The sequence below is a fragment of the Pinus tabuliformis genome, chromosome 3_2 (genome assembly GCF_031772625.1).
Source record: "Pinus tabuliformis cultivar Carrire ecotype Pingquan chromosome 3_2, CPIR1, whole genome shotgun sequence".
NCBI lineage: Eukaryota > Viridiplantae > Streptophyta > Pinopsida > Pinales > Pinaceae > Pinus > Pinus tabuliformis.
Genome location: NC_142302.1, coordinates 846,832,946 through 846,844,971, shown reverse-complemented (window position 1 = coordinate 846,844,971; position 12,026 = coordinate 846,832,946). Strand labels below are relative to the sequence as shown.

The 12,026-nt window shown below is 39.5% G+C and overlaps 1 protein-coding gene across 3 annotated transcripts in view; it reads left to right on the top strand.

The window, feature by feature from the left end:
* The window catches only part of ABCB26 (transporter associated with antigen processing protein 1), a 490,423-nt gene that overhangs the window by 332,458 nt on the left and 145,939 nt on the right, over positions 1–12,026 (top strand). For 2 of the 3 annotated variants that reach the window (XR_016257177.1, XM_089417098.1), the window contains exons 14-17: positions 402–476; positions 568–849; positions 1,000–1,067; positions 1,184–1,244. Coding sequence is in view for 1 of the 3 variants with exons in the window: in XM_089417098.1 (XP_089273224.1) it covers positions 402–476; positions 568–849; positions 1,000–1,067; positions 1,184–1,244 (486 nt within the window). In the remaining 2 variants the exon portion in view is untranslated. Of the gene's footprint in view, positions 1–401; positions 477–567; positions 850–965; positions 1,068–1,183; positions 1,245–12,026 lie in introns of all 3 variants that reach the window. The other variant, XR_016257178.1, reaches the window with a different exon arrangement.

Here is a 12,026-nt window from a genome sequence, read left to right as displayed (position 1 = left end):
TGGCGATTTTTAAGGAAAAAATCGCTATAAAAAAAATTTGGCGATTTTTTGGATAAAAATCGCGCTTTGAATCGGGAAATTCAAAAAATCGCGATTTTCCGATTTTATCGCGATTTAATCGCGATGTGTGCAACACTGCTATATAGTAAAGCAGTTGTTAATATCTTGGTTTTTTGGTTGAAGCAGAATTTTATTCGATGTGTATAATCTTTACTTTTCTATTGCTCCATTCTGCCTCGTTACATGGCCATGCAAAGCATTGCTAGCTTTCTTAGTAGACTGTTTTTCTTAGGTGGAGGGGAGGCACAAACAGCTGCTACATTTGAATTTGTACCATCAAAATAGCTGCAATTTTCTTTTTCTTTTTTTTACAAATCAGTTGATGTAAGCCCTCTTTGCAGATTTTGATTGATGGTATTCCTCTGAACGAGCTTGATGTGAAGTGGTTCCGATCAAAAGTTGGAGTTGTGAGCCAGGTGCAGATACATATTCTAATGAAAAACTTCAGGCAACAAATGATATAAGAAAAGCCAGTGGTTGTACAGTATCTAACCTATTTACTTTCAGGAGCCACGTCTCTTCAACATGGATATTGCTTCGAATATAAGTTATGGTTGTGTAAAGAAATTCGGTCAAAGAGACATAGAATGGGCTGCAAAACAGGCGGATGCCCATGAGTTCATAATGTCCTTGCCAGATGGTTACAAAACTCTTATTGATAATGCTCGTCTTAGTGGGGGTCAGAAGCAGCGTATTGCCATTGCTAGAGCAGTTCTCAGGGAACCCACAATTTTAGTCCTTGATGAAGCAACTAGTGCTCTAGATGCAGAAAGTGAGAATTATGTAAAGGTATAATCCTTAGTAAGTTACCATTATAGAATATTCCTTTACTTGGATACTCACAATTTAACATGTTATTCTTGTCTTTAGTTCAAATGCATATCCTGATATAGATTTTCTTTAAGCTCACGTGCAAAATTGCATATGAACTCTCTGCAGCAAGCAATTGAAAGAATTGTGCGAAGCAATAGCAGGAGAAAATGCACTGTCCTTGTTATTACACATAGGTTAGTTCATAGGATGCATTTTGTGTCTTTGATTTTGTTTTTTGGACATGTTTAAACTCTACAAGATACATCAGTTTGATCTTCATAACTCTAAATAGCATCGGATTGTTTTGCAGGCTATCCACAATATGCACAGCAGACAGGATTGTAGTGATGAAAAGTGGGGAAATTCTGGAGGTCAGATTGCCCTTCCTAGTGCTTCCTAATTAACATTTGTTTCTGCAGATTTTAATCAAGAGATTTATCCTGTCTAATCGTTGACATCTTGTATAAGGCAGTTCTTTTTGCATGTTTGTGTGATATCGCATTCCTGTATGCAGCGTTGAATATAAGCTCTCTGTTTCTATGTTACGAGATCCTTCTGTCATATCCTTGCTTCCTTTTATATGCTTGGATATGTATTAGCCTATTAGGATCCAATTCCTTCTTGTTGAAGTATGTAACTAAGTTCGGTCTTCGTAAATATGAATTGTACTCTTTGATTCTTGTATATTGTAAAAAGAAAGAAAAATTATTATTATTATTTTTGTAGCATGGGTTTCATGCTCAAGGTTAATTTATTTATAGATCAAGCACCCATTGAGTGCTTCTAGGGTTTGTCATAGAGTCAAGAAATCTGAAGTGTAAAAACTTCTGGATAACAGAAATATATATATAGAAATATTTTATTAATAAATGAATAGACAGATGATGATGATTTACAATGGGTTGCCTGGCTTATATACCGCCATGGGCACCCTTTGGGAAAGGGCATGATCTTATGATCGTGCCCTTTCATCTAACTAAACCTAAAATTAAACAATAACCTAAAATAAACTAATTTTTTACTTAACATTGCCTTCCTCTCGAAAGAATGCTTTGTCGTCAAAGCATAAGTAACGACGGATGTTGTTGAAGAATGATTCATTCTCCCAGGAAGCGTCTTCTTCGGGTAAGTCCTTCCACTTGATCAGATATTCTAAGATGACCAAGGTCGCACATTTTAAAAGGTCTTGGATTAATCTCTCAAGTTTCATTTTTTGGTGATGTGGATATCGGTATGGCTTGATGTTAACAGGGTCTGGTCTTGCCTTGACTTCTATTGTATGCTCAATTTCCCTATTAGGCGGCATCTTCATAGGTAGGTCTTGAAATACTTTTTCATGCTTCCGAATCAGATCTTGTATCTCTGGTGATTCTTCTCTGGTCATATTTGCAGATAACATTTCTAATTGATGACATTGTACTGCATAAGTAGGTGCTCTTTTTCGACTCAGCTTCATCATCTGAGATGATGATACATCATGATTTTCTGGTGCTTGGAATCCATGTAGTTTGTACTTCTGACCTCCCCATTTGAATTTTATAAATTGTAATTGATGGTTGGCGGCATAAGTACCTAAAGTTCGTAGCCATTGGATACCTAAGACTACATCTACTCCTCCTAACGGTACTGTGAAAAACGGAGACTCTAAACTGAAGTCTTGAATATGCAATTTAACCTTATGGCATTTTCCCACCTTTTCAATCTTCTTACCGTTAGCTATCATCACTTTCATGTTTGGTAAGGGAAATGAAAAGATATTGAGTTTCTTGGCCACAGTCGTATCTAGAAAATTGTGTGTGCTTCCAGAGTCGATGAGAACCACTATGTTGTTCTTCTTTATGTGTCCTTTTAACTTTAAAGTCTGAGGTTGTGATATACCTGTCATGGCTGATAATGACACTTGCGTAGTACTTCCGTCATCTAATTCTGGTGAGAATTCTAGGGCGTCTTCTGTTTCTTCTATGTCATAATCTTCACTGTTTGAATCATTGGTTGCTTCACAATTATATAGGTTCTTTAGTTCTTTTCCTTTAGCACATCTATGTTTAGGGTCCCACTTCTCACCACAACGTTTACATTTACCCTCTTTTATCCTTTGCATTTCCACATTAAATTTTTCATCTTCACGACGATGTGGTGGAACATATCTTGTATTATTTGAGTCCACATACTGGGGTATCCTTCGTCTTGCATAAGCTTTTTCCGCTGTTGACCAAAATATTGGTTCGGATTTCTTTTCGGCTGTTTTTGCTTTTCGTCTTGCTTCTTCTATAGATGTAATATCATGCATCTCAAGTTCTGCTTGTAAATGGGTTTTGAGTCCCGATATGTATGACTGAATTAGACGAGATTCTGATAACCCAGGTACTTGTGTTACTAAGGTCTCCCATCCTTGAGTGTATTCATTGACACTTCCTTTTTGTCGTAGTTTGATGAGTTTTGAAAAGAACTCTTCTTCCTATACACCTTGGAATCTTTTGAAGAATGCATCTTTAAATTTCCTCCAGCTAATGACATGTGTTGTCTTTTTCCACCCCATATACCAGTTATATGCTTCTCCCTCCATTTTCATGGATGCATGCCTGAGCTTTTCGTCATCGTCAGTGATGTCATATATCTCAAGGTATTCTTCTGCTTTATTTATCCATGCAACATTGTTTTTTTCGTTTCCATCGAATTTAGGCATCTCGACTTTTGCCCTTCGCTGGTATGTTGCCACTGGTTGAGCGAAAAAAGGGTGTTGATTGGTAAAGTTATCCCATAGTTGCTTGTTTGTAAAGACTGTGTTACTTGCTTCTTGGTGGGGTGTCGCTGATTTTTTTGGGGATTCAACCTTGTCATGAGAGTCTGTGGACTTAGTTGAATCCGACGAGACGTGTTCTTGATTCTCTTCACCTTCTTTCAGTAGTTGTTCGGGCGTACAATTCGACCTTTTACACAGAACTTTTAGCATTGTTAAGACCTCTTTGAAGTTTACTTCTGTTTGGACATGTTGACTTTCCATTTTTATCTCTATTCGATTTGTCGTATCTTCAAGATTTTTGATTTTGTCCGCTTGCTCCCCCAGCTTGCTCTCGACTTCATTTAATCTTTTACTGACCTCGTCGTGGTTGTTATTTATCTTTTGCTCTGCATCCAACAACCTTTTTTGAAAATCCGCCATTGTCATTGTCGACATTGAGCGGGTTTGCGGAGGCGTGTATTTATTTGCCAGCTAAAATATTTTTCCTTCCCTTTTTTTTTTTTTAAATAATTAAATTAAATTAATTTAATAATTTAATTTAATTAATAATAATTTTTTTTTTATTATCTAAAATAAATTTTATACATATAACTTTTAATAATTAAATTAACTTATATATATATATATCTATATATATATATATATATATAACTTTTTAATTAATTAAATTAACTTTTTATATATATATATAAAACTTATAACTAAATTAAAATTAAAGTTATATGTTATAAAATTTATAATATATATTATATAACTTATATATATTTATATTATATAATATATATATATATAATTTACGATTACGTTAAAATTATTGTTATATAACTTTTATATATATATTATAATATATATATATATATATATATATATATATATTTATATTGTAAATTATATTATATATATATTACAGAACCGTCACGTCTAGTCACGTTTGGTTGATGAACCGTCACGTTCTACTTGGACCAAGCATATATCACCGCAGGCAATAATCGAACAGCAGCAGAGAGAAGCGATGGTCGGCTTTGGAAAATCGCAAGGCCGACAGTTTTATGGAGGTGGGGCACGACAGCGGAGAACTGGAGGCAGCGGTTAGCGGGATAGGAGGTAGGGAGACCGGGACAAGCGCGAAAAATGATACCAGATGAACGGACGACGGAAAGATACGATGGCAATTGAACGGACGACGGAAAGTGGAGAATAGGAACGACGGGTTTGGCTGGAGCGGTGAACAAATTAGATGGTTCAGAGTTTATGGCAGCTGCGACAGGGGTTACCAGTCGGTCGAATGATGGTTGACGGTAGTGGATTGGTGGGACGTGCCGTGGAAGGCTTGTTGGAGCAGTTGCAGATGGTGTGGATAAGAGGGAATGGAGAAAGGGTTCGACGATGGAGAAGAGGGCGGCTGCTCCCAAACGGTGGAGCAACTACGGAATTACGTACAGCAGCGGGGTTGAACAACAACCCAGTCCGAGGAGCGAACAAGCTCTGATACCAGATGAAGTGTAAAAACTTCTGGATAACAGAAATATATATATAGAAATATTTTATTAATAAATGAATAGACAGATGATGATGATTTACAATGGGTTGCCTGGCTTATATACCGCCATGGGCACCCTTTGGGAAAGGGCATGATCTTATGATCGTGCCCTTTCATCTAACTAAACCTAAAATTAAACAATAACCTAAAATAAACTAATTTTTTACATAACAAAATCAATTGAGTGATTGTCATATATAAAAGACCCATTGAGCACTTTGTATCTTATAAGAAATTTTAATGTAAGTCAAAAGGTGTCAAAAGACTCCCTCCAAGACAAGTCAGCCTCTTTAGGGCTGTTTGAATCTCATGAAAGCCTATATATAAGTGTGCCATCACCTCATTTGAGATATGCATACATTGAAGCAGGAAGCAAGTTCAATTACCAAGAGAAGAAGCCTAATAGCCAGCGAGAAAGAGGAGAAACTAAGGAAGAAAGAGTGAAGTATTAAAGGACTTTTTTAGGGCTGAATCTCCCATAAGTGTGAAGGAACTAGGGCAAATTCTGTTGCAGATAAAAGAATATTGTAGTCATCTTAAGAAGTCGAGATTTGGGATCATAAGGAGCGAGTTTGAAGGTTGAGTTACGAAGGAGAAAAGAAGACCCTAAGTGAAGGAGAAAAGAGACCTATTTTAACATATTCCAATCACACGTGTGAGCTTGGGTTTCTGCAGGAAGGCCAAGAATCACAGTCAGAAATTGTAGGTCCAAAATTGTGGTCGAAGAAGAAGTTGCAGCTGTTTGACTTGGGTTGACTTTGTGAAAAGCAACTTCATCAAGAAGAGGTTTGACTTAGTCTTGGAGGGGTCTTTGACAAGGTTCTTAACTTTTTAGGTCTTGGAATTTGTCATTTGAAGATTTTACAAGAAGAGAGGAATTCTTGTGGGTTTTCCTCTCAAGAGAGGAGAGGTTTTGGCCCTGGCTAGCAGCCTACATTTTGTGTCCTCTTGTCTCATTGATCTTCATAGTTTGGTAGTTGTTTGATGATAAGAACACAATAATAATCAAGTGAAAGAAGAAGCTTATTACAATTAGATCAAGTTAAGTAAAAGAAACAACATCACAAGCAATTATCAAAGAGAAATCACCCTAACCTAGCTGCCCTTGATTTCTCAACACTTCTAAGATATTTGTTGGTTCTTAAAGGATTCATTTTTGTAATGGACATAGCATGAATCTATATGGTTTGATTTTGGATGTGTATAGGATGGATTCCCATGTCGAAGAATCTAAAGCAAACTAGGTGTAGAGTGATTCTTCTAGTCTTGATAACAACTTGTGAAGTGCTTTTGCAATTTCCCTTTATTAGATTGATCTTCTTCTTCTTATAATTAGTGTGTGTTTACTTCATCAAATTGCTACCAAAAACAAGGAACAAGAACACAAAAGGTTGGCTCGCTGCCAGGGCCAAAACCTCTCTCTTAGAGAGGAAAACCCTTGAATCTCTTCTTATAGATATTTAGATGTTGAATGCCAGGACTCTTAATAAAGTAGGTTCAAAGTTACCTTCAAGATATTTGTCACTAACTTCTTGTTAAATTATGGTATGTTCTATGCTTAAGAGCAATTTACTTCAAATTTTCTTAATACCCCAATATCAATTTCTAGAATAGCAATCACATCAGCATGATAGTAAAATGCAGATAGAACATAAATGTAAACAGTGGAAGACAAGCCAAGACAAGAGAAACAAAATGTGGCACCAGCTAGGGACAAACCCCAATGCAGGGAAACCCTTGATCAATTCTTCTTATATTCTTCACTAATTCAACAGAGAGAGAAAGGGAGAGTACAATTACACAAATCTGTAATTTTATGGCAGCTGCAACAAAACCATAACTGGCAAAGTCAAAGCTGGTCAAACAAGACAGAATTTACCTCAAGTCAACCTCAGTCAACTCGGCATCCAACAACAAGTACAGGCAACCCAAAACAGTCTGAAATGAAGGTCAAACAGAAGTCAATGCAGGTATAGATCTACGGTCAACCCTCAACAGTCAACGTTGGTCAAATGTGTGGTCAAAACAGGTCAACGAAGCTGCCTAGAAATGCAGCTTGCCTAGGAGACGCTGCCAAACTCAAACCGCAATCAAGGAGACCCTACGCTGGTCAATGCTGCCAAGAATCAGCCTTTCTGCTCCACGGTCAACCCAAGTCAATGCTGCCCTAGTTCAGATCTGTGTCCTCCTTTCAGCCACACATGTGAGAGAAAGATGCTCCTCTAATGTGTAGGCGAGAGAGAGAAGAATGAGTGTTGAGATCAGTGAGTTTATGCCACGAGGTCTCTTCCTTTTATATGCCACATTGAGGATAAGCTAGGGGTGTAAAACATTGTTTTGCTTGTTCGCTGACCTTGACAAATTGTCAAGAATACAAATAAATTCATATCTCCATGAATACATGTCGGAATCGGATGATCGTTAGATCAATCCTACACCTCTCGATGAGATGAATCCAAGAAAAATATCAGCTGCCATAAATAAGGTGACCCACATGGAGTTTGGCCCTAGTTGCCAATTTTAACACTCCCTCTCAACTAGGGAGAACTCCATTTGCTAATCCATCTGTCTGTCGGTACTATCTCTGCCATCAATGCATTGCTTTGCACTGCTTTGCTCTGCTCTGCTGAACTATGAAGAAGAAGAAGTGATCGAGAATGTATCATACCATCTTCTACTAACCTGAAGTCAGTCCCAGATAAAAGAGAGTGTCTAATAGCACTCTTACTGACCTGAAGTCAGTCCCAATGAAGAGAGTGTGTCATACCACTCTTACTGATCCGAAATCAGTTCCAAATAAAGAGAGTGTCTCATACCACTCTTACTGACCCGAAGTCAGTTCCAATTGATCCCAAATCAATATCATCCTAGCATAGGGAGTACAGTAGTTACACGATGCATCCATCAGTACTACTATGGTCCCTATCCTCATTTCCCTACTCATTGGCCAGACGAGAGGTACTTCCCATGAGTCCCAGACTGCATGGGTAGGATGCCTTGGCAGGAGAAGGATGAACCACTCATCCTGCCTACATGTCGCCACGGGGTATCGCAGGGGAAGGCTGAACCACTCATCCTGTACACAACAAACCACAAAGGGAAGGTTGAACCACTCACCTTATGGTTGCTCATCGCTCCAAGAAGTACCCCAAGCCCCCTGGAGCTCCCAGAGCTCAATGTATATATGATACAGGGCCCTCATAAGAGGGTCTCTCCACGACTCCTAGTCGTTCTCGAAAAGTCAATAATTTGACCTTTCCCAAGGGCTTCGTCAAAATGTCGGCGACTTACTCATCAGTCCCAATATGATGGAGCCTTATTGCTCCTCGTTGTACCATATCCCAGATAAAGTGGTACTTGATATCGATGTGCTTGGAGCAATCATGAAATACGGGATTCTCTGATAAACAAATCCCACTCCGATTGTCGCAGAGGATCACGGTAGTATCCAGCGTATGTCCAAACAACTCACTAAAGAGCTTCCGCAACCAGATAGCCTCACAGGAGGCCATACTCGCAGCAATGTATTCGGCCTCAGTGGTGCTCAACGCCACCGACTTCTGCTTCCTACTCATCTAGGATATCAAAGAAGAACCCAAAAAGAAACAACACCCGAAAGTGCTCTTTCGATCCACCACACTGCCTGCCCAATCAGCGTCGGAATAACCATGCAGCCTCACATCTCCGGCAGTGTATCTCAGTCCATGAGTGATTGTGCCCTAAAGATATCTCAGAAGATTGTTGGCACCAATCCAATGTGAGTGATGAGGCTCAACCATATATTGGCTCAATGTGTTTACTGCAAAACATATATCCAGTCGGGAGTTCACCAAGAACATCAATGCTCCTATGAGTTGACGATACTCAGAAGCATTTCCCAATACAGGTCCGGCAGCACTACCGCATAACTTCTTGAAGTTAAGCTCCATCAGGGTAGTCACGGGCTTGCAGTATACCATTCCAAATCTCGACAAAATCTTCACCATGTATTTTCCTTGAGATAGGAAAATTTCTCCTAGCTTTTGCCAGACCTCCAGCGCTAGGAAATAGTGCATCAGTCCTAGGTCCTTCATCTCAAATTCAGAGGCCAACTCCCTCTTACATTTGTGAATGAGAGAGTCTGCACCTATCAGAAAGAGGTCATCAACATACAACACCAGTATGAGAGGCTTATCATCTTCAACCTTAAAGTAAAGGTTCGGATGGGCTTCACTTCTAGTGAATCCCAGCTTCATCAAATAGCTATCGATCCTCTCATAGCAAGCTCGGGGTGCTTGCTTTAGCCCATAGAGAGCTTTCTTCAACCTGCATACATGATATTCCCGATTATGAATCTCAAACCCCTCGGGTTGTTCCACATAGACTTCCTCTTTAATTGAACCATGCAAGAATGTAGTCTTGACATCCATCTAATGTAGGTTCCATCTTTGCGAAGCAAAAAGGGCTATGATCGAGCGGATGGTGGTGTATCGGGCTACAAGTGCAAATATCTCATCATAATCCACACCTTACTTTTGAGAGAAGCCTCAAGCAACAAAGCGAGCCTTGTACTTTTCAGCACTCCCATCAGCTCCATGCTTGATTTTGTAAAGCCATTTTGAGGTGACAATTGTTTTGTCCTGGGGTTTGGGAACCACATCCCAGACATCATTCTTCATCATGGACTCGTATTCTTCATTCATAGCATCCTTCCATACTTGATGCTTCACGACTGCTTCAAACGATGTAGGCTTGTTTTGAATGATGGTGTTCATAATGGTCAAGTATCCTTGATACCTAGTCGGCTTCTTGCTTTCACGAAAAGTCCCTCTTGGTGCAATATGTCTCTCGGCATCTTTAAGAGTCCCCCTAAGCCATGAGGGCCTCTTCCTAGAGGGGGGCTCGTGAGGAGGATCAATAGGATCCATAGGTTCTTCAACATTCGGCATCATTTCATCTTCCTTTTCATCCAACTTCCTGGTCTCAGCTTCTTTATCTTTCCTTGGAATAGGAAGATTGTCAACCTTGCTAAGAGCCATATCTTCGTCAAAGGTGACATCATGACTTATTTTGACTTCTCTTTGACCAGCCACAAATTCTATAGCCCTTAGAATTTTCGCTATAGCCCACAAAGATTCCCTTCTTTCCAGATGCGCCCAATTTGCTTCTTTTCTCTTTCGGCGCATGAAAGTATACGGTACTTCCAAAAATTCTAAAATGAGATACATCAGGTTTCTTACCAGTGAACATTTCTTCGGGAGTCTTGGAATCCAATGCTTGATGAGGGCATCAGTTTTGAACATATACGACGGTATTCACAACTTTGGCCCATAGAAACTTTGGAAGCCTTTGATCATGGAGCATGGCACGAACAACTTCCACAATTGTACGATTCTTTCTTTCAGCCACACCATTCTGCTCAGGAGTGTATGGTGGTGTGGTCTCCCTCTTAATGCTAGCTTCTTTGCAAAAATCATGGAACTCGTTGGATTCATACTCAGTCCCATTATCAGTCCTTAAAATCTTGATTCTCTTCTCGGTTTGATTTTCGATCAAAGCTTTGAAGTGATGGAACCAGGTGAATACTTCATCCTTCTTTTTCAAGAAGTATATCCCAGTCTTGCGAGAATAATCATTTGTAAAAGTGAGATAATAGTAAACATAGATATCCTGCCAAAGAGTTCATGGGCATCATACTAGATATGTCGGAGTGAACCAACTGCAAAATGTCGGAGGTCTTGCTATGGGTTGAGGGGAATGGTCCCCTTTTGAGCTTTCCTGTGGCACATCCCGGACATACGCCTTCATGCTCTACTTTGAACTTGGGCATCCCTGTCACCATCTGTCTCACATTGGGTAGAGCCTTATAATGAAGGTGGACAAACCTCTAGTGCCATAGTTAAGAGTGTAGAGATGCATCGCAAGACATGACTCCCAACAGACTTCCTCCAACTTGATATAAAGAGTCAACCCGGAACCCAAGAGTGAAAGCCTCTTTAAAATTCCCTTTCCAAACACGTACCTTGCCATCGATGAATGCTACCTTGTAGCCTTTGCCTTCCATTGCCGAAATGGACACCAGGTTCTTCTTGAGATCAAGTACATATAAGACTTCTTGCAAATGGATCATGTTACACTGATTTAATTGAAGAGTAACATTCCCTACTCCCTTTACGAGATAGGTGGAATTGTCTCCAAGAATAATCTCCAAGTTTGTCTCCTCCTCTATCAGATTAGAAAGACCTTCCTTGTAACTAGTGAAGTGCCTTGAAGCACCACTATCAATAAGCCAATTGCCCAATGAGTCCAGAGGAGAGGTAGTGGAGAGGGTCGATATCGGATAATACTCATCTTGCTTAATGTTAACAACATTTGATTCATACCTGGAGTTCCTTGCTTTCTTGGAGGATTCACCATTTCCTTGATTTCCCGCATTCCTCTTTCCTTTGCCACTTAACCTACCATTCCTTTGATTGTTGTTGGAGTTTCCCCTGGAGTTATTTTGATCATCATCATGTGATGTGTCCTTTCTATTTGGACACTCCCTCGCATAGTGGCTAAATTTATTGCAAACGAAGCATCTTCCCTTCCTTCCACCCTTCGATTTGGGCTTTCCTTTGAAATGACCTTTAGACCCATAATTATTTCTCCTTTTGGCATGAGAGGAGAAAGCAGTGCGGTTGCCTTTACTTGAAGGCGTTTCTTGCTCCACCATCCTTGTATCTTCTTGAATGCATCTCGACATCAATTCTTGAAATCCCAGAATTCGATCATTGTTGAGAAGAGTGGTTCTAAGTATATACCGTTCATGGGAGCCCTCCAAGGGTAGTGATAGTGAGATCCCTGTAAGGAATGACTTCTCCAATCGATAGAAGATCATTCTTGATCTCA